The sequence below is a fragment of the Nyctibius grandis genome, chromosome 8 (assembly GCF_013368605.1).
Source record: "Nyctibius grandis isolate bNycGra1 chromosome 8, bNycGra1.pri, whole genome shotgun sequence".
Lineage (NCBI taxonomy): Eukaryota > Metazoa > Chordata > Aves > Nyctibiiformes > Nyctibiidae > Nyctibius > Nyctibius grandis.
The window spans coordinates 43,202,386-43,225,624 of NC_090665.1; the positions used below are offsets into that span (position 1 = coordinate 43,202,386).

At 41.5% G+C, this 23,239-nt stretch overlaps 1 protein-coding gene across 5 annotated transcripts in view; it reads left to right on the plus strand.

The window, feature by feature from the left end:
- The window catches only part of ZFYVE9 (zinc finger FYVE-type containing 9), a 61,290-nt gene extending 38,328 nt beyond the window's left edge, over positions 1-22,962 (plus strand). For 4 of the 5 annotated variants that reach the window (XM_068407164.1, XM_068407163.1, XM_068407166.1 and 1 more), the window contains 11 exons: positions 709-831; positions 2,103-2,258; positions 9,748-9,972; positions 12,338-12,420; positions 13,157-13,261; positions 16,035-16,185; positions 17,633-17,713; positions 19,058-19,220; positions 20,377-20,482; positions 21,462-21,638; positions 22,463-22,962. In XM_068407164.1, the coding sequence (XP_068263265.1) occupies positions 709-831; positions 2,103-2,258; positions 9,748-9,972; positions 12,338-12,420; positions 13,157-13,261; positions 16,035-16,185; positions 17,633-17,713; positions 19,058-19,220; positions 20,377-20,482; positions 21,462-21,638; positions 22,463-22,624 (1,532 nt within the window). In that variant the 3' untranslated portion in view covers positions 22,625-22,962. The remainder of the gene's footprint in view (positions 1-708; positions 832-2,102; positions 2,259-9,747; positions 9,973-12,337; positions 12,421-13,156; positions 13,262-16,034; positions 16,186-17,632; positions 17,714-19,057; positions 19,221-20,376; positions 20,483-21,461; positions 21,639-22,462) is intronic. The other variant, XM_068407169.1, reaches the window with a different exon arrangement.
- Positions 22,963-23,239: the final 277 nt, after the last annotated feature.

Consider the following 23,239-nt stretch of genomic DNA (forward strand, 5'->3'; position numbering starts at 1 on the left):
TTCTTTCAAAATCGGTTTTCATCAGTGTAACTATTTTTTGTTAAATGCAGAGTAGATTATAATCACATGGATGAAAAATTTTAATTTGCTAATCACCTGGGTCTAATCATAGAGGGGCAATACAGACATAGAATCATAGAATCGTATTGGTTGGAAAGGACCTTTAAGGTCATCACGTTGGGATCCATTTTACACTGGATTTAGACCTTCTATGGTTTATAAAAAATGTTGTTTTATGTAGTGTTCCCCCCTTTGTTATCTTCCTAGTAGCTAATGCACAGGAAGTGTAAGTTATGTGACATTGAGATACACCATGTGTTGGTGTTTGTAGTCCAGGACTGATGTTGTGCTTTACTGTGATGGAAATAACAATTGTTAACTTCTTTGTCATTTGGGATTTCAGTTGACACCATGACACATTTCTCAATTTGATTTCTATTTTCTCCTCCAGTTGATACAAGAGAAAATTGATTTATAAAACAAGCTGCACTTTTCTAAAGGATGTACAGGGGTTATGCACATAAATGCTATTCAAGTTTGAAAATACCATCCTAGGAAGCAATCAATCAAACCAGCAATACTTAAATAACTTTTTGTAAAAGGTCAAAAAAGCAAAAAGCATCAGAATCAGAGTTATTTGATTAGAATGTAGAGTACTGTACCAGTAAGTTAAGGACTTCACTGTGTGTTTACTTGTTTTTTTCATAGACTATGCTGTAGAAGAGAGACCTTCTCAGATCTCTGTCATGCAGCAGCTGGAGGATGGTGGCCCTGACCCTCTTGTATTTGTTTTAAATGCTAATTTGCTGTCCATGGTAAAAATAGTAAATTGTAAGTTTTTATTATTAAATAAGGTTTGGGGTATGACAGGGGAAGTGTTATATATATTATTAGTAGGAACAGCAGCATTTTTATTTGGTAGGATAGTCTCTGAAAATGTGCATGGACTGAAAACTTAGTTGTATTAAGTTAAATTACAAAAGGCTCTTTTCCAGTGATTTAGATGTCAATACAGATAATTCTGAGTATATAAACTAGACTGATGATAGAGCCTCCAGCCTCAGGTTTGGAGATTGGTGTCTCCTGTCCATCTTGGTAGGGCAATGTATTTTGACACTTGTTCTTCCTTTGGTTGCTTAACTCATTTCCCTGTCATCCCATTCTGGAAAAAGCAGAAAGGATCCCATAGTAATACACAGGTTCTGTTCCTCTGTGCACCTCTTCTATACTGTCCGTGTGTGCATGTGTGTGTCTACATGTGCTGAGGGAGGGAGGAGTGAATGGGGAGGCACACAGGTGGCTTCTGCTTCTCATGTTAGTACCTCAGTTGATCTCTGCTGGATAAGAAAACATTCTTTGAGAAATTGAGAAGGACAGTTTTGCAGTAAAATGTTTTGGTTCTGTGAAAAGTTCATACAGTAAATTAAGATGTTGTTTATAAACCTTTCAGCATCTGGTTAGATAGCAGTACAATTTTTTACATATATATAAAAATGTCATTAGTATGCATATATATACACATATTAGACGAAAGATTTTATTTCAATAACTGAGTATTCTCAACAAACGAATTGTGAAGCTTAGAGCATGTGTCATCACTAACATCCATGTGAAGCAGAACAACACAGTGACATGTCACGAAAACACCTGACATTCAGCTATCCATCTTGAGAGAGAGGTATCACTGTCTGAAACTGCTTTAGCTGTCAGGATCATGATACGCACAGCCAGCAGCCTGGCCTTTTCCCAGGTTCCTTCATTCCCATTTAAATCCTGTCCTTTAATTTGGGTACAGAAACTGCTGTAAGTCTGCTCTGTGGTGTTAATCCCAAGATCTGACTTGCTGTAAGTTTGCTCTGTGGTATTAATCCCAAGAACTCTGGCTCTTCCTTAGCTGTAAGATGGGAATTACTGAGCTGCTTTTGTTTTGGATGCTCTTGCTTGCAAGGTAACAAGATTTAGAACCTAGTTTGTCAGTGTGACAGATATCACAAACATGCTGTAAAACTGATTCTTGAAAGAGCTATCTTCCTGTAGTGAAATTTAGGCATATTTTATGGAATTGTGATCTTCTGTTCTGACACATGTTTTCCTCTCTGCAGATGTGAACAGGAAGTGCTGGTGTTTCACTACAAAAGGCATGCATGCAGTGGGGCAGTCAGAGATAGTCATTCTCTTGCAGTGTTTGCCTGATGAGAAATGTTTGCCTAAGGATATCTTTAACCATTTTGTGCAACTTTACCGGGATGCCTTAGCAGGTAGGAATGCTCTCTGTTAAAAATGGTTTGGATAGATGATCATGCTGGGTCAGATATGCACATTTTTGTCATTTTAGCAAATGGCTATTTTTGTATAAAAGAACATAAAAAGAGAATAAGGATCAAAGCTGATAGGGGGCTGAGTTGTTATTGGTTATTATTAGTATCCAGTGTTATATTCATCTCACTAACTAAAAGTATTAATGAGGTGCTGGTAGCCTGGGGAGCTGCTCCAAAATTCTTCCAGCCTTCCTCCGCGTGCCAGCGGAACAAAGAAGTTTGGGCTATAAAGGCCATGCATAGACTATTTCAGCAATGGAGCAGGAGAACGCTGCCTGTGACAGCTTTGTGTTCAGCAGCCATTGCTGACTGTCTGCTCTGGCTGCTTCTGCTAGGTGCTGGCGTAAGAATTTGAATACGGCTCACATATCTGAAATTAGTGCTGTACTTCATTTAGCAGTAAGTGTAGTAGGATCCTCAGCGGGGCTCACGGGTACACTAATGACATTGCTTCTAATAATTCTTTGTTTCAGCTTGAAGTCAGGGTAGCTTTTTTAAAGATACAGAAAGAACATTTTGAGAATCCTTGTGGATAGTATGTTAAATATCCCCAAACCAGGTAGTTTTGAGTAGAAATTTGATTCCCACAGTGTGTCTATTGCCACATTATGGAGATACTATTTATATTATAAAGTAATACAAATATATATGTATATGTGTGCCTGGAATGAATTGTAGGGCATTGCAGAAATTATCCCTGAATTTTGAATTTTAGTATCTCAATTGCAAGGTTGTATTATGTAAACCTTTACACATTTTACACTTGCTAAGGAAATGGGCTTCCACTTTTTGCTATTGTTGGACCTTAGTATTCAAAAATTATTTCATAAGGAAAAATGTAAGTATTTGGTTCCACTGATTAGAAAATAAAGCTAGTTTTCCAGAGGTGAAATTGGATCACATTAAAGTCGTATACTGAAAATACATTTACGAAGGGTTCTACATATCATTTGCATTGCCTTTGGGGTGACTGAATCCAACATTTTAATAAAATAATGAAAAAGATCTTTGTTTCCAAAAATGTCTTAATGCAGAAAAGGTCAGCTTGTCCAGAAAGGTTGCCAGGTTCAGAATGTACTATTATCACATACCATAGTAGATTTTGTGTACACTGGAAACAAATAACCTCTCCAAACCTCACTTCATTTGCAATGCTTTATCTTCTAATTATGATGTTATTCAGAGGGAGATAGATACGAAACATTGCGTGCGTGCGTATGTGTGTGTATAAATCTATCAGATATAAATCCAGCTTGGTGCGTATATTGCAATGAAGTTCTGTATAATTACACTACAGAAATACATAATTTATAACTCCTACATAATGTATTTGGAATTCTTTTTGTAGCGCTTTAGTGGTAGTAATTTGATATCCTACAATTGCACCGGTGGAAAGAGCGGCTTACTATTGTACAATTCTTAATCAGAAACCAAATTTCACTGTTTAAGAATTCCACTGTGTAACGTTCTTTTGGTAGGATTTGCTCTGGGTTGTATTTCAGACATGTAGTAAAGTAGACAGACACCTTGAGTTACTATACAATACCAAACCGCACTGAAGTCTGTGTAGAACACAGCACCTTGATAAATTCCCATAGCATTTTGTAATGCACTCGCTCAATATCCATCCTTTTTTCTTTGCAAGTCGTGCGTGTTTGGGAGGGAGAAGTATATATTAGCATATTTGCAGCTCTGGCTGTTTTAAACATTATTCAGCCAGAGACAGGCTGTGATGCTGTAGGGGTTTCAGTTTGGTGGCTGTAATCCCTTGGAAGTGGTTAGCACTTCGCATGCTGTTGTAGGTGGAGCCATGCTTCCAAAGTAGTTCATTTCAGAGGTACTGCACCTCTCCTGGCGATGAGATGATAGACATTTAGACTAAATGAGAATTCCCATTAGAAGTTAGAGACTATTTAAAACCCTGCCTCACGGTTTCGTTTTTCATTATATAATATATTGGTTTAAATTTATTTTGCCATGAGGAAACTGAATAAATTCTGTGGCTGTTTTTATTTATCTCCTTTAGTAAATGTTTTCTTAAAAAGCTATAAAATACAAAGACACATCATAGTATTTTTTTATTGGAATGGAAACAAGAATTACTTTTAGTGATGTTGATTTTGTTTTGGAGTGATTTTGGGTTTCTTGTTGTTTTTGTTTTCAGCTGAAAAATACAGCATTCCCCTTTTGTGCATGGTCAAGCTATGATCTGGTGTTAGGACTTTATAACTGTAAAACAGATGAGAGATTTTGAAGGAAAAATGGCATTTTTCACTGTAGGTTGTATGCATGTGAGCTATAATAAATTGTAAAGTTGTTAATTAAAGCAAGTATTAATTGCTGTTCCGTTTCCATCACTTTATTTTTCCTCTGGCCCCTCTGTCATCAAGCTCCCTGCTGTGTTGCTTTTTTTGTTTTGAAATTGAAAGCTAATGATTTCTGTTGTGGTTGTAGTAGTTGTACTGTTGTAGTAGTAATCCCATGATTATCCTTGTCTGTTGGCTGTAAGCCTGGCAGGAGGTCCAGTGAATGGAAAAATGAGAACTTCTGTCCGTCTGAGTGGGTACTTTGAAGCAGTTGGATGTGTTAATACAGAGCTGCCAGATATGCCCTAGTGCATCAACTCTTTGGTGGAATACAATAAATGCTACTGTTAGTTTTGTAGTGAAAATGCAAATCTGGCAACTGCTTGAGATGGCTTTGTGATCACCCTGATTTTGGGGATATTCTGGGTGAGGGGGGATCTATCCCACTCACATTTTTGTATTTTTTACCCAGCCTGGTTTTAATTAAATAAGGTGGTATCTAATATAGAGTAGATGTCTAAAGAAGAACCTGAACAGAGAACAGGTTAACTGAGTGAATAATACACCCCTGCAACTGTAATGTGGAGAGATGGATACAAAATCAAACATCGTGTAAGGTGTGAGAGTGATTGTTTGGAAGACTGCCACAGACTAGTCTGAGGAAGTTCTGGATGCTGGTAACTGCTACTCACAGTGATAGTTAAGTGAAGCGTTATGTCCCTTGACAATAAGTTCTTTCCAAATTACTTGCTGATGTGTTTCAATAAAAAAATGCTCAGTATGGTCAGAACTTTGAATGTTGAGTTTCATATGTTTTTTTCTCTATGTTGGCACCTGCTACAGATGTGTTGTGCCATCAAGTTACATTCACGGTCTTGTCTCTTCTGTGTCTCTGTGGCTCCTGGTGTGGTAATGACTGGGTTTGTATTGCTTTTCCAAAGAGTATGTGCTCATTTGCTCTTAAAGAAAATCCATCTGGCAAGATTGTTCCCAGGTGAATATTGCTTTGCATCTCTTGCTACAGAACTGGGATGCCTGCGTTTTCAGGATGCTGGCATGGTGTTTGGTACTTGGCAGTTCTTGGTTGTTAGTGACGACAGTGGAATGAGGCCGGACAGATGCAGCTAACTTCCCCAAGCCACACGTGTATGCCTTCCCTGAGACTGGATGCTAATACCCGCTTTTTGACCTGGGATTAACCAAAAGATATGAAGTGTACTTTAGGAATTGAACCTCACTGGTTTTGGTAAAAGTACCTAACTGGCTTCACCACATATTGAGGGCAACAAACAAATGCAGGAATCTTTTTTTCTTTACCTTCCCTGGCATAAACTATTTTTTTTTGAGTCCAGAAGGGATTGCCAAGCTGATAGGCAAAGTACATTGTTCATCAGAGGAAGATACCTAAGTGAAGAATTCAAAACAGCATGGATCATGACTGAAGAGAAAGTCATTGGTGGATAAAAGCATGGTTTTTTAAAGGACTTTCTAGAGCTGCTTAGGATTTAAAGTCAAGGGTAACCCAGCGTAATTGAGAAGAGAGTAAGTACTGACCTCCTGCAGAGCTGCTTTAGATGCATCGTGCACACTTAAGGCACTTCCTAAATAATGGCAGTTGTCCGATGTCAGGTGCTGGAACTTAATATAAGCAAAGGCACCTTTCTGTTCACTCTGAGATTACCTCTTTAGACAGGAAGTTGTGATGTTTTGTAAATTAAATTACATGCTTTTGAGAAGGATAGCTTTTTTGAAGGTTTTTCTGACAGCTACACTTTCTCTACAAGCTTTTGAAACACAGTTCTATGGTTAAAATGTGTAATGGAGCAGTAGGTTGGGTTTGACCATCTCAAGCTGGTAATAGCAACTTATTAGTGGGGCCCTGACTTGGAAGCACCTTCAAAGGCGTGGCAGGAAAGGCTGACAACCCCTGGTCAGTGCAGAAATGTTTGTGGGACAAGCCCAAAGTGGCTTTTTGACTTGGCTTTGCTGGTAGAAAAGAGCACTAGAGGTGTAGGAAAACGGTTGATTCTTCCCATGCTCTCCACATAGCAAGCTCTTGCACACTCTTACAAATAATGAATTGCAGCACAGCTACGTAATTCCAATTGTTTGTCCTCTTAATAGTGGTAACCTATTGTAGCTTGCACTGTGTGAGCTGCTCGTGTTAAAAGGAGTAATTTATAATGCTGTGGCTTATGGTAGCAAAGTCCTGAACAGCTGAGTTGTAGATTCCACTGTGAGGGTTTTTTTCATGTTTCTGTTGGCTGAAAAAATTCTTGTTAAGGCATCCCAAGCGTGTGAGCCTTGAAGCTCGCATCTCCTGAAACGGAAAAAATAAGTAGTCGTCCCTTTCTGCTGCAGCACTTGGCATCAGTCACAAGTGGAAATGCCTGATTGCTTTGTCATCCCAGTGGGCAGGACCGCACATCTCAGAACCATACAGTGTTGTACGGCTTCACTTTGCCTAGCCTCTGACACAGAAAATACTGCAGAAAGGGGTGCAGAATTCAGCTCAGTTTAGCAGTTCATACACTTTGTACATTTTAAGGTTAGAAAGGATTATTATGGTCATGTTGTTGGAACAGAGAACCTCACCAAGTAATTTTACTATCAGGCCTGGAGCTTCTGTTTGGGTAAGAACAGATGGGAAGGGAAAAAGGAAATATAAATGAAGAAGAGGAGATTAGTGAGGGTAGGTGGGAACTGCAAAAGCAAACAAGTGGAGCTGAGATAGAAAGGTGCCAGCAGCTATTTTGGATCAGTGAAAATCTTTTTCATGAACCACAGTTGATACCTTGATTTGCACTCGCTAGCAAGATGCCTGAGTTGGTGCATTAGCAGTGTCTTCACTGAGCAGGCAATAGTGTCACAGCACAGGCTGACAGAGAAAGGCATTTGCACATGGGCAAGATCAATGATTTTCAGCAGCTGACAACATTTGATGTGGCTCTATTAATCACGTTAGTCCTTCAGTTTGACCAGTAGCTACTTTTCATCAAATATGCTCAGCTGAGCATTACAGAAATTGTAGCCACTGTAGGAGTTCTGGAATTGGGTCTGGGTTGGCGGTGTCAGCTCTGTCTTGTGTGTATCTGTAAAATTACAAATCAGCTTCGCAGGATAGCGGCAAGCTATGAAGGAGCCACACCCTGCCATGGGGTGCCTGGGTGCCAAAGTCTGTTGCCTTTTAACAGAGAACTTCAGAGCTTAGTTTGTGCAGCACCTTGTGGGTACAGGAGAAAAAAAAAATTCCACTGAGGTGCGCACAAATTTGAATGGCAAAGAAACCCCTGAACTTACTTGTTAGTCAGAGTATAAATGGAACCTTTTGTTTACAGACCTGCCAGTAGCTATATTTAAAGCTGGAGGTCCCAAGGTCATGTGAAGGAAGCAATACTCAGTGGTGATTGTGCCAGTGTGGTATAGAAGGATGCAAAGTAGCATGGCCACATCTCCAGAGTGCGGGCAGGAGTATCTGTATTGTTCTCATGCTGGCGCTGGCTTCATGGAGAGTTGCTCTGTCTTGGGACCTTCATAGAGGTTCAGTGTAAAGGACAGAATTGAAAGGACTCATTGGTTAACCTTTCCTTTGCTGGCCAAAACTGTACCTACTGTATTTATCTTTCTTGCATTTGTAAATGCATGTGTATGAATTTTAGGCTGTTTTGAAGATCGAGGCTTAACTTGAAGATCGTACTTGTATTACTGAGGATGTCAAAGTTGCACTTCTGCGACCTATGTTTTTACTTACTTAAACCTAGTGTTTGTGTGTCTGTGTGTGTCTCCAGTGTGTGAAAGGGAGAAACCCTCCAGTTACCGTCCCATTGATGTGCACGTTGGAGACATGCACATCACTGCCTTGAGTTCAAATACAAACACTCCATTATGAGGTGGTGGAGAAAGAGCAGACGCTCCTACTTAGCAGTCTCTCTGTCTGCGGGTGGGAAAGCCTGGGCTGACTGCAGAAGCCCAGGAGGCCTGCATGAGTGCCTCAAACCCGTGTGATTCCTCATGAGTGGTATGATCAACCACACCGTGCTCTCTGAAATTACTTCTGTTCTTCTTTGAGAGCAAATAGCGCTATTAATATTCACATCTTCCTATGGAGAATTGTGATCAGCTGTTCTGTACATTATTTGCATGTTGTTGTTGTAATTTGATAAAAGGAATCACACCATGGTTCTTTGCTTCAATGTTAAATGCTGCGGTAGATGCTATAATAATCTAATCAACATTCAGATTCATTCAGCCATTCCAGTGTAAACATTTTTGGAAATTAAGAGCATCAAAGAATAAAAATGTGAGTAAAAATGAGTGATGTTTCTCCCCTGTGTCTGTCTCAGTTGCGTTTTACATTAAGTATACTAATTAAATAAACACTCTTTTGTGTAATTCTTAAAAAGACCCAGATCTTCAGTATGTGTCTGAGCAGGCACCCAAGTGGTTTGCCTAAATGAAAGGACAGCCAGTGGGCATTAATCGTTTGACCAGGCACACATCTCTCCTTCAATCGCAGCTGTGTCTAAAAGTTTAGTTCAGTCAACAGCAGCTTCTGCAGTGGAAAGCCCTTGAATGTCTGGAAGACACTGAAAACAGGCTTTCTTTGGGTGCTTTTGTAGTGCTCAGGGGAGGTTGCAGGTACCGCTGCCTTCGCAGCCATGCTGGCCTGACCTCTCCTTCCTCTTCCCTGGCTATCCCTGGGATGCATCATCCCCTCCATTACACTGCCTCTGCTGCTTGAAACAGGCAGATCTCCATGAAACAGGCAGATCACAGAAATAGTTGAGGCTGGTCCGCCCTCCCTGCTCGCCCAGGAGAGGTGGTAGGTCTGTGGTTGTGCGTACCGTGCTGGTAACACTCGCAGGCATGTGTATGTACGTGTGTGCGTGTTCCTACAGAACTGACTTCCTACAGTTACTCCATAACAGATTACGGACTTGTGCACAGGAGGTAACCTAAGCCCCCATGTGCAGCAAATCATTGTTTCTTGTGTAATTAATAGACATTAATGCTTCAGGAAGCAAAGTGAGTTTAATATGGAATTTTTTTTCCCTTCTGAAAAACTCTTTAAATTCTTGATGTAGCTCTCAATCCAGTGAAGTAATGAGCATTTTTGTTCGTAGGTAACGTTGTGGGCAACCTGGGACACTCCTTTTTCAGCCAGAGCTTCCTTGGAAGCAAAGAACATGGAGGGTTCTTGTACATTGCAGCTACGTATCAGTCCCTGCAAGACCTGGTGCTCCCAACCCCACCGTACTTGTTTGGCATCCTCATTCAGAAGTGGGAGACTCCCTGGGCTAAAGTGTTCCCCATTCGGCTGATGTTGAGACTTGGAGCTGAATACAGACGTAAGTAACACGCATTCTTTTAGCTGCAGTTATTTGTGCAGGAGAATATATTCTGGTTTAGAGCACACACACCCAGCCCTAAATTGTTACCTCAAAGCGACAGAAGCTTAAACAGGCAAGTGACAATTGTATTTCATACCCACATTGCATCCCACTAACAGCACAGCAGGAGGTGGTGATAGGACCTATGGCCTTTTTACAACTGGACTGGTTATCGGAGATTTTTGTGGAGACAAACCTAGTTCTGAGCAGCTGTTTGTAGTTCACTTAGTGACCTGAAATAGAGTTACGTGCAGAACAAGTCTGATTTAGCTGGTGTAGTTAGGACAAGGGAGAGCCTTTGAGACGTTGAGCTCTTTCTGTGCCGAAATGAAAGATCATTTGCTTTTAGGTTTTTAAAACCACACTCATTTTCCAGAGAATAACAATATGTGTGCAGGGGCAACTGTTGTGGCAGTTTGTTGTAAAAATTCTGTTGCAACTAGTAACAAATAGGCTGGAGAGGGTGTTTCAGCTGAACAAAGTCTTAGCAATTAGCATGAAATTAGCATAAAGTTAGGTTAAAATCTTTTTCAAAAAACATTTGCCATCACTGGAGCGAAGAGATTACTGGAAGTCTGGCCACCACAATGGGCCAAAATTTTGCTGTCTTGCTCATTTGCTGTTTTAATGAACACATCTCGTAAATCTGAATTAGTATGAAGATGGTCTGTTGTTAATTTTTTTTCAAAACTTTTTAATGAAATAAGTTTTAGAATATGCTTTGTAGGGATTTGTAAATGTAACTCGTGACGCTTCAAAATTTGCTTTCTGAGGATAAGGACTGTAGGTTAAACTTGTCTGAAGAAACATCAGTGTTAAAGGTGTGTGAGTTTTTGTGTGTATCATGAGTTTTTTAAGTAGTGTATTTATTCCTGTCAACATTTAGAAAAACAAAGATGCTTATATTTTGGATGTGACATCTGTTTTTGAGCACAGAAACAAATGTTTTGATATTCACAGACAGAAGTACCTGCTCTGAACATGCTGGGAAGGTGGGGTTTGAATCAATTCTAGAGCTGGGGTTTGGATTCAGGCATATTCACTTGTTCTGTGACAGCTGTGACTGCAGATCACTTCCTCAGTCCCTTCTCTGAAGGGGCTGCATTTGTGTCCCAGGTTTCCTTGGATACATCCTCTTTTCTGGTGCAATTGTCAGATTTTGGCCATTTCTCCGGTGCTGCTGAATGCACAGCAGATCAGATGCAGGAGTCACTCCAGGTTGCTAGATGTCCAGAAGACATCTGCTGAGCATCTGCAGATCAACTGTACATCTCGAGCACAGGGAATTCAGTGCATCTGGGATGTAGCTGAGCTGCTGTATGCAGCCAGGGTGGCAGACACGGGAAATTCAGCACTTGGTGCCTCAGGGCACTGTCCATGAGTTGGTCAGCCATGTGGTGTGTGTGCAGGGGCCGTAATGCTTTCCAGATCATCAGGGTGCAGAAGCTGGAGCTTATTTCTATCAGGAAATCCTGATGATGTTATTCAAAGCTGCTGAGCATTTGCAGCCCTTTCTGACTACAGTGGGTACTGTGAAGATGTGCGGCATTTTGGGAAATCAGGGTGAGTGTTTGCTGAGGATAGTTTAGGAGCCTTCCTTCAAACATGCGTTTAGAAAACCTTGGCATTACATGTTACTGCATGAGTCATGTTTCAAGCGCTGTTATGGCTTCTGCCGCAACATAATGAAATGTAGCCAGATCCACACGCTACACTTAGAATTGCATCATGGATATTTTACAAGTATGCTTAAGTCAGCCGAGGAATGCAGGAATTTTGCATTGCTGACATACCATAAATGTAATTTTAATTGTTTTTGACATACTCCTGTAGAGAATTGGCCATATTCTTATGAAATTATGAAAACAGAAAATGAGATAATCTCGCTATTATCGCTTGAATGTCACATATGTCAGCTACAGAAGTGAAAGGCTTATGATGCTATAGTGGAGAGAGGCAGGCTGGTCATAAAAAAGGGAGAAGCCATTTCCAAGAAGTAGCCTGAGAAAAGCCTTTAGAAAGGTCATTTTTGCAATCAGTGTCTAGATCGCTCGGTTTCAGTCTTGCAGTGTGGCACTTGTAAACATCCCACGTAATTCTTACTGTTCTAGCATGGTGGGCAAGGAGCCCTGACTCACATGTAAGGTGTGTTATTGTGTTAAACCCTTCTTCCCTTTTGCTTTTTAAAATCTGGTCTTCTTTCCAATCTCTTCTTTTGCTGCTGCTTACAGTATTCAACTGAGGAGATTGTGTTTGAGGCTGGTTTTGCAGAATCTCCGTATGCAAATTTGAATCTGATCTTTTCTGTTTTATTTTATCCTAGTTTATCCATGCCCACTTTTTAGTGTCCGATTTCGTAAGCCTTTGTTTGGAGAGACTGGACACACGATTATGAACCTTCTTGCAGTAAGTGCTGAGACTGAGTTTGCACATTCCATCTGTGTGAATGCATCAATGTGGGGTGAACTGTACTCCTGTTGCACGTAGTAGCTGGCATGCTTAGAAGATGACAAGAGGCAATAGTGGGCGTTTGGGTGAATTTACCTGCTGTTACTGATACTGGATGTTAGCTTTTGACAACACAGTGACTTGTAAAAAGGGACCCAAATCAACATCCAAACCCTGGCCACCTGAGAATGTTTGGATCCTGAAACAAGCACAGTAGTTGCTCAGATGCCTTCCCCAGAAGTGCTGCATCATCACAGAGTGCAGTCACCAGAGCTTCAACTGAAGAGAAGTTCCTAGCTCTTCATACTTTGCTAATATTTTCAATATAGAAAATTCTGTTTGATGCATGACTTAATTTCACTGCTAGAAAAACTAATAACTCTATACAGTAATGTAACAGAACACAGAGAGCAAATTTTCTTACATACAGGGATGACATTCAAGGCTGGAGAATATTAATTTTGATGTAAGGAAATCAGTGAAATACTAACAGCCATGATGATGTTTTTTCATTTGTGTACTTCAATTATGTAGGTTGCAAGCTGTGATGTCTCCCTCCCTCCCTTCCTGCTTTTCAGTCACTGATTACAATTATTTTAATGGGCTAACTGGTAGTCACTAGGATAGTTATGAAACCTACAGTGTTAATGATGATCATCATGCCTAACTTTTAAAAACTTGTTTTAATTACCAGGACTTCAGAAATTACCAGTACACGCTGCCTGTGGTCCAAGGTTTAGTGGTTGATATGGAAGTCAGAAAAACCAGCATCAAAATTCCTAGCAACAGATACAATGAGGTAACACTTATAAGAAATACATTTGTGTACAGTTTCTTGGGGGTTGGAGGACCTGGGATCTAAAGGAATTTTATTTTCTTCACTACCACTAGGGAAAACTCCCTCAAAAGCAGATGATAAATGCATGATGCACACACGTTTTGAGAGTGAGTGAGGCTCTACAGGAAAAATGCAATTCAATTTAGTATTAATTAAACTCTTAAACTATTTTACTTCAATTTTTTAACTGTTTACATAAAATGTAATTGTAAAGAATAGAAATACTGGTTTGATTTGAGGAAATAAGTTGACAAACTTTACACTTGAGGTAAACTAGGAGGAAAAAGTGTATTAGCTGTTCTCATCTTTGATGTTGCATGTGCACACTTGCAGCATTCATTAGTATTTGTTGGATGTAAAATATTTCTCAGCATCTAAATTTTATACTTGATTTCTAGTGTGAGAAAATCAATCAGTGTCTTCAGGATTTAGTGCTGTTGAGAAAGCCAAGTGACAAGATATTTGAACAGTAATGAAAAAGAGCAGTGGAGAAGGTGATTGATTGATTGATTGATTGATTGATTTTGTGGTCTGTCTGAAGAGAAGGGCATAACTTGGTATTTTGAAACCAATCAGCATTTGTGGTGAGAGCAAAGTTCCTGGGCAAAATGGTATTTGTAGAAGTTCTTGTAATACCAGAGCAGAACCCAGCTTTATCTCAAGAGAGAATTTCCTTGCAAGAAGCATTTGAGTACAATAACAGTGAGAATAAAGAAATAAATTGAAAAAAAAGGAAAAAGTATTCTTATGTGAAGTTTGAAAAAGATGAAACTGATGAAGCAAGAAGATAAAGGGTCTGTTAAAAGGTGTGTTAATTCTGGATGCAGTTGTGAGAGAATGGAAAAGGTCAGTAAAGTTTGCATGAATTAAAGACGGATCAGCACACAAGGTGCAGTTCAGTGAGTGTAGCTGTGCCTGCCTTTGCACGTGTGTCAGCTTCAGTTCTGCATCTGACATGGCACGAAGCTGGACCGTGAGGAAATCCCTGTTACACAGCTTAGCAAAACCTCTGCGTCGTGCTTGGGTTCTCCTTCCAGTGTAAAGCAAGGATGCAGCTTTTTAAATGGAGAAAGTGTTATTCATGTAACATCATTGCTTGCAATCCAGCTGAAAGATGGAATTATAGAGATTTTTCATCTGAGTATAGTTTGAATTAAGATGAGTTAAACCACAAGACCTTTACATTTTTCTCATGTAAAGAGGTATTTAATTAGAAAAGAGTGTCACTCAGACTATCTAGAAAGTGAAAAACATGTTTTGAATCTCATGGACAGATTAAATGTGGAAAATTCAGACTGTGATTAACAAATTAAATATTAATGTATAGTTTTATTATTAAATACATATTTTTATGTTCAAAATTATTTAAATTTTCTACAACTTCTGGTGATATTTAGTTGCCTGTTTAGTCTCTCAGCACAGGTGACTGTCATTTTTTAATCAGTTGCCTTGTTACAAAGTACAGGTGCCATGTCCAGTTGTTTCTCGTTACGCTAACGGCAACTACTGGGCTCCACAAAGATGGCTGCTCCTGAGCTAGAATCTTGTTTCTGGAGCATGACATGATAAACTAGATAATGAAATACACTGTTGTCTGATGCAAAATCTTAATTAAGTTTCCTCCCCGAACATTACACCTGTGCACATTTGTCAATAGTGAGCAGCAGGTAATGTTCCTGACACCATAATGAAGGTTTATGTTAGAGAGACAAATGCACCGTGTGTAGCGTGAATGCTCATCAGCTACAGGGAGCAGAGGATGGGAGGATGAATGCTGTTAAGAGATGTCACATAATTCAGCATTTTCCTTCTCATCCTGGTGTTCACTGGAGGGGGATGTGTGTGGGGGTGTGTGTGTGTAATTTAATTAGCCTTTTTTTTTGTTTTTTTTTTTTAAGCAAACATATAATTTGTGGTTTTGAAACAAATTTCAGAGGTAGATTACTCCCTCAGTTTTCTTTTTGGATCGAAAATCTCATAGTCTTAGCCTCCATGAAGAGGAAGAGAGGAGAAAAGGAAAGAATCTGTATAATTTACAAGAATATTTTGTCAAGGCATGTAACTAGGTGTTATGTTAGATGATAATCAGCAAAACTGAAGTGCAGATACATCACAGATGCTTTTTGGAGGTCTCCTTTGCAGAGCATTAAAATTATTTCTGGATGTCTGTGATTCAGATCTTTGTTAAAAGTCTTCAAAATGGGAACATGGATCCCAATTTCACCCAGTCATGCAGGTGAAGACACTAAAGCTTTGGTGTCTGGTCATGGCAGAACCAGGATTAAATGGCACAAGTCCGAGTGCCAGTCTAGCACTGAACTGTGGAGGCAGCATTTATGATTTATGTCATAAGCAACTGTCATCGTGTAAGCAAGCCAGATATTTCCTCCCAATGGTTTTCTAATGTTTTTGGTTTTTTGGTGTTTTTTTTTGTTCCTGTGGCTTTATTTTTTTAAAACAGCTAGAGCCAATAGCTTTTGCAACCTATAGCTCAGCTGTCCCTTATACCATTTTTCCCAATGACATAAAAGGTGGCACTTTAAACCATCTAGTTGATACAAGACCTGAACTCTCTTTCCAAAAGCAGTTTATGGTTCTGAGTGTTAAAATGTGACATGAGGATACGAGTGCTGTTGAGAATCTTGCTCTGTCCAATTAAACTGTTCCAGGAAGCACCTATTTATGGTAGTGCTTGATGAACAGGGCAGAAATGGTAAACCTTTTGTGTTTGCAGATGATGAAAGCCATGAACAAATCCAACGAGCACGTTCTAGCAGGGGGAGCGTGCTTCAATGAGAAAGCAGACTCGCATCTGGTGTGCGTTCAGAATGACGACGGGAATTACCAGACACAGGCCATCAGCATCCATAACCAGCCGAGGAAGGGTGAGAACGGGGGTTCACGAGGAGGCCGGTCCCTCCCCGTGCTCTGCGTGACTTTGCTGTTTATGTTGCTGTTCCAGCATGTGGCTTTGTGAATCGGTCAGAACTGGGTTTTTCTGCATTCACTGAGTTTCTGTGAGACGTCCAGAGAAAATAATTCTGACTGCTGGCCTATTGAACGGGCAGCTGTGTGAGTTAGACGTGCAACACAAGGAATGGTCACACGTTGCTCTACCTGCCCTTTACCCCCTTGGTGTTTTATTCCCCTCGCAGAATCCATGCTCTCAGCTGTCAGGGGGCACACTGTGCAGTTTGCACCCTGTGTACAGTTCACATCACGCTGCTCGAGGTCAGTGGTGCTGTTCTGAATTTGGCTGAGAACTGTTCTAGCAACTTCATAGATCAAGCAGACATAAAATAAAGCACGTAACAGCTTGCTCCCTTGAAAATAAGGTAACACTGCTTGCACAACACAGCTCAGGACTTGCAGTGCTCCTGACTGGCTTAGGCAACACCTCTGCATTAATAATGAGAGCTGTCTTTGGCATTATTGGAGACTACAGGTGAGGCTGTGGTTGCCTGCGCTTGACCTAAACTATGTGAAAGGAGGAAGATTAGGTTTAGTATGAGAGAAAGGTAAATAGGAATAACCACCACTATGTAATAATGCATCTTTAAGAAACTCTTTGTGTTCACCTCAATTAGACCATCTAATTTCCAGGCTTTATTTTTCTGGAGTAGGCTGAAAGGCTGCAGCAGCAGTGTGCTGAGAATTTAAATGTTGTGGGTTTGGGGAAAATTTCTGGCAAATACATTTATACTATTTCCAAATGAGAGCAAGGAAGACAGAGGCCAAGTTTTATGTTTTGCAAGTATCCCCAGTCACTCCAGTGAGCGTACTGGCATGGGCTGTCACTCAGGACTGATGGTCTCATCTGACTTCTGTTCATTTTACATATGGGACAAGAGGAGGGATTTCCAGGAGGAATTTCATGATGCTTAGTGGTCATTTAAGATGATTTTACTTTAAATCAGGTAGCTTTGAGCTGTGGCCTTGCCAGTGGGTTGGTGTTACAGGTTGATCCATAAACAGCTCACTCATAGTCTTTGCCAGCTGTATGGGAACATTTAGAAGTTAATTACGTACTTGGTTACCCTAAATTATTAGTCCTGAAACTTAGAGGTGTGTATGGGGAGAGGGAGAGTGATGAAATATGAGCATTCATTAAGGTTGACAAAAACTGTTGTTCAGTTTAGAAACTAACTGGGTGATTTGCCCTTCCATATCCAAGCCCGTGATGTGCATTAAAGCCACCCTAATTCTAAGCAGCATTTGTCCCGATTTAGATTAATCACCTCTCTGGATGATAGAGCTGTGATACCCCATTCTCGAGTAAGGCATTGTTTTGACAAAACCCTCACTACATCACTCTCGTCATTGTTGTTGCAGTGACTGGTGCCAGCTTCTTCGTGTTCAGCGGAGCTTTAAAATCCTCTTCAGGCTACCTTGCCAAATCCAGCATAGTGGAAGGTAAGAACAGAACTGCTTGCTTAAAACACACTGCCCTCCTCAACACGGCTCAGCTCTGGAGTTATCAGGGCTCTGCTGTTATGTCTTGGGTGTTTGAATCATGCTGCTGCTTCAGCTTTATCCTACTTTTTAGCCAAAAAAAACCCTGTTTCTTTTAATGAGGAGGAATGAGGAGAAAATGAGGGTAAGATATGAAATACCGGGCTTGTGAGCAGTGTACTGGTTTGGGCTGAATGAGGAAATAGTGAGCCTAAGAAATACGGAATGTGTACTGCGCTGACCAGGAGCGGAAGCCCTGCTAAACCTACTCTGTTCCCAGCCAGCTCTGCACTATGCAGGATTGTGAACATGCATTGTTTACGTGCTTGTATGTGGGCAGATGAGAACATGACAAGTCACAGTTGTTGAGCTGGTACCTCTCTGATTTGGTTTGTTCTTCTTTTACCAGTTGTCATAGCACAGAAATAAATGCTGACTGTGCACGCTGCATTGAAAGCCGTTACTGCTTGTTAGCTGGGCTACAGACCATCGTAGCCTAACCTCACTGCAGGTGTGACAGGGCAGACAGTAGTGGTTTAAGTGTGTTCCTTATGGTTTGTGAGCGAGGTATACAAGAAGCCCGTGCGTGCAGTCAGGTAGCACAGCTCCACTGAGGAGCAGGAACTCCTTAAGCTGCTCCAACTTGAGAGCGTGCAGCTGTGTGAGGTGCAGTCCATGGGTGAGTGGTCAGCCAGGGCTGAAGAGCAGCCATCTGACTGTCAGGCAGTGTAAGTAGGGTGTTACACCATTTTCTGTGTCCAAATCGGCAGTTTAGTGCAAGACAGAGGTAGAGGTGGATTCAGGCAAGGAGGCTGTACTTGGGGGAAACGTATCATTCCCAAGTTATTTCTGCAGTAATTTAGACTGATCCAATCCAAATTCTGTATCTTTTGCCACTGTCGGGCAAGCATTAACTTCCCAAAAACTCTGTCACCACTGGAGTGCTGCTTCCAGTGCCCACTGGGGTGACAGCTAAATGGCAGGGGGCCACATGGCATTTCTGAGGGTTGCCTAAAGCAGGTGTCAAGTTCTGAGGCAAACTAACTTGGCCATTGCTGTAGCCAACTTTACATGGTAGCTGGACTTCACGTTATCCTTGCGTTTGCCCTAGTCAAGGCTCATCAGTGCTACGTTTTAGGAACCTTAGAGCTCAGAAATGGTCTTACATAGTGTTGCTGCCTGTGACTCTTAAAATAGATGTTTAACCTTTCTGTTGCAAAAAGAGGAAGGATATTTATTTCTTTTTTCTATAGGCTCTGTTCAGTGTGGCTTATCTTGGCTTACGAGGATTTCTTGGTTCCCTAGATGGAGTAATGGTCCAGATAACCGCTGAGAACATGGACTCTTTGAGGCAGGCCTTGAGAGAGATGAAAGACTTCACCATCACTTGTGGCAAAGTAGATGCTGAAGATCCTCAGGAACATGTTCATATTCAGTGGGTAGAAGATGATAAAAACTTTAGTAAGGGGTAAGTAGAGGAGTGATGGCTTGGCATTGAATGGTGACTGTTTGACTGTATTTGTTAAAAATTTTAATTGATCTTATAAGGCTCACAAGTCTTCAACTCAATAGGAATTACAAGTCTGTGCCTCTATTTTGAGTGATAAGATGCAATTAAATTTAATGAAAATGGAATTGAGATACAGAGCTTTGGGGCATCAATTTAGGAAGCTGTCAATGCTATGGATTTCTTGCCATTGCTAATATCCAGTTATTGGAAACCACTAATCTGTCACCCAACACGCAGTGCTGAACCCTGCACACTGTGGTCACTGCTCTCTTGGTGCTTAGCTTGCATTAAGTGGTGCTGAAAGTAGAACTGCTGAACATCAACAGTGTGTTTGGACTCTGGATAGTTAAGCCAAAAGAAAGGTGTATATGGCAGCTGAAGTACTTACGGCAGTGAAGTGCTGTGGTGACAGATACAATATTTAAGGGCTCAGCATCTAGAAAGAAGGATATTCCTGTAGTTTCAGGCTCTCCAGGTCGGTCTTAAGTTCTGTAATTAAATTCTGGGCTGTGTAAGTAGTGTTTCAGGTATTGCTGGCCTACACTGAGGTTACAAATGAATAAAAATCAACTCTGTATGAAATGCCTCAGTGCTGTGTTAGCACCTTATGAGATCCAGGCTCTGGTGCAAAGCTCTGTTGAAAACCTGCATGAAGGTCCTCCCTGCAGCTGGTTTGTGCGTATTGCCTGGGCCAGGTATCAGGGGTGGGAGCTGCAGGGGACAGCAGGGAGCTCCTTGCCTCTCGGCCCTTCCCTCCTGCTCAGCCCCACAGAAGCCCGATCCAGAAAGGCTGCTCACTGTCAAGCTCCAGGCCCAGCGCCATCATCACAATTAGCAGTTGCATCCAACTTCTGGCACCCGAGAGCAGCCTTTGGGGAGTTCCCTTCTGAGGCTAATTTTGGTGTCTGCCCCATTAAGCTGATGTGGTAAGTGGCTGTGTAGCAGCAGTTCACACTGCAGAACACTCCGAAAACCTGCAGCGAGGCAGCTGGAGTCGTCAGGTGCAGCAGAGGAGCCGCCCTTTGCTCCCGCTGTAGGTCTCTTTTGCAGTGGTCTCTGGTCAGCTCACGTCTTCTGCTAAGTTGGGACTTACCCTTTTCCCTCCCTTTTTCAGTGTTGTAAGCCCCATCGATGGCAAATCCATGGAGTCTATAACAAGCGTGAAGATATTTCACGGCTCAGAGTACAAGGCAAACGGAAAGGTCATTCGGTGGACAGAGGTAAGTCAGTCAAATGGAGCTGCACATAAACCCACACTTGGCATTTTGGGATTGCAACTACTGCCTAGTCTTTGGACCTGTTCTCCCTGGTCACCAAAAATTAAAGCAGCAAATTCTTCAGAACAAACCTGTATTACCTTTGCTGCCAGTATGGCCTCGTGCAGAATAAAATACCCCATCAGTGATGTGCAGCTCAGGCTGTCACAGCCTCTACAGCCTGCTCTGCACTGGCCACCTCTCCTTGCATGTGGTTGTTGAACATGGGGGCAACCAGAAAAACACTTGCTTGTGTTACTCAATGGAACAGTTCCTTTCCTCTGCATTTATGTTAAAACCTACCTTTTTAAACAGAGCCACATCTTAATAATTATTTTTTTTTCAATGTTGCAAGTTAAAATGAAGGTGCTGTGGCATACTACTTGCAGCATCTGCTCTATTAAGAAACTCCTTGCATTGCTGACGCTAGCTGTGACTCTGCCAGCACAGAACTGCTGATGTTAAAAGATTTCTTGAAGTGTTTCACTTAACCTGCCCAGGAGGAACCACATTACTCACTCAGCAGCTTGCCACCTTAGTGTCCGTTTTTCCCCAGGTCAGCTGGGCTCAACAGAGACCATTTCAGTGACAACAATAGTACAAATCTTCGGGCTGGAATGGCTTCTACTAAAGATGTGAATTTTCTGAAATTAACATCTATTTAAAAGCAGTTTTTTATTGAAAGCTATGTGCAATACATAGTGAATTTCCATAACGAAGCTTTTGACCAGAACTGAAAGGTTTTTGAGGACACGACTATTTAAATCTTTCTTTTGAAGTTATCTTCCCCCCCCTAAGGCAGCTTGTCTTCAGGGTCTTTTGCTGGTCTTCCCTGAGCAGCTCTTCTTTAAGTCTTCATTTGTAAAAAGTTTAAATGGCATCTCAGTGACCTTATTTTCTAGAAAAGCCAAGTGTTACGTCTTGTGTTAACTCTTTCCTTCAGGTGTTTTTCCTGGAAAATGATGAGCAACATAATGGTCTGAGTGACCCAGCCGATCACAGCAGATTGACTGAAAACGTGGCGAAGGCTTTCTGTTTAGCTCTGTGTCCTCATCTTAAATTGTTGAAAGAAGATGGAATGACTAAGCTAGGGCTGCGTGTTACACTTGACTCAGATCAAGTAAGTCTTGAATAGTTCTGGTTTAAGTGTGGGGGGTCATTCCCTTGTTCGTTCCCCAAAAAGGAAACACAACACTTCAACCAGTCTCTTGGTTAAAGAAGTACCACTATCACCTGCCAGTCTAGTGGCTTGGCTGTTTGGTGTTTTGGGCCGTCTGTTAGAACTGGGAAGCTGGTGCCTGGCCCGAATTACCACCAGCCTCGACCCCTCTATGCCAGTAGCAGCACCTGCTCTGTAGTCAGAGACCTGTGAACAGCCCTGCCACATGCCCAGAGGAGACTAAATTGGCCTTTTCATCAGAAGTTAGAGACAGGAGTGTACTAAGTGTATTCTTGGGTGAGCACACATCATTCTTCACAAGCATGGCTGTTCTTATCACCCTGCCTCTGAGGCAGAGAAACAGATGCAAGGTCCCCTCACGAGTGCTCTACAGCAAAAGTGACAAGCAGAGATAAGGGTCTCCTGGGAAGACAGCCAGCCTTGCCTTGGAGCGGACGTGTTCTTAGTATCAACCAGCTTTTAAATACTGCGTGCTGTAAGCTGGTCATGCAGGGTGCGGTTGCTGCTGACCTGAACGATCTGCTTTGACAAAGCAGGAGGAAAAAAGAGCTACTTTTGTCTAGGCAGCCACTGGGAACATAGAGAAGAATGGAAAAACTGCTTTAGTGCCTGCTAGATCCTGTTTAAGTGCCAGACTTCCCCGTGCAGAGACCACAGCACCTTGCACAGCTCATCCTCCCACACAGCACTCCCCTTACTGCTCGCTGAATCACAGCCTGGTGTCCTACTCACTGTAAAACCCACTCTCACTTTGTATTTTTTAGGTCGGTTATCAAGCTGGGAGTAATGGACAGCCACTGCCCTCTCAATACATGAATGACCTGGACAGTGCCTTAGTTCCAGTGATTCATGGAGGGGCATGTCAGTTGAGTGAGGGGCCCGTCATAATGGAGCTCATCTTTTATATTCTGGAGAACATCTCATAAGAGGACTTCATTTTCTGTTCAGACCTGTTCCAGCAGCAGTTGTATCTGAATCATTTGCACTTTAAAACTGGAAAATTAAGCTTTTGTTAACACTATTGGGGGAGGGTGGGGAGGAGGGAGGGACAGTTGTTCCATAATTCTAAATCTTCTATGCATTGTCAACAAACAGAGGATCAGGGCAGCTTCTATACTACAACATGGCTATGCTATCTTTGCAGCTACTACACTTCTGTTACTGTTTAGAAAAATGCTCATGTTTAAAGACTTACAGTCGTGTACTCTAAATGCTCAAACGGGTGCAAAGATCACTGGGGCGTAAATAAAAAGTGAAACTCCAACCTTGTACTGTTTGTAGATGGACACGTAAGAAACAACAATCAAGACCTCCATTCTGACCTCATCGTAACGCCATTTGTGGTTATTCTGTAGACATTAAAAAGTAACGTTTACATTGTTTTGACCAGCTTATTGGTTGAAATACGTTTGGAGTAGCCCTTGAGAGATACGGAAAGATGACCGAGCCATAACTGCATTTGTGCAGGCGTCCAGACGAGCAGAAGGGCAGGCGTCTCTCAGAGAGCCGTAATTCTGTACCTGCAGTTCTGTGTGTCATAG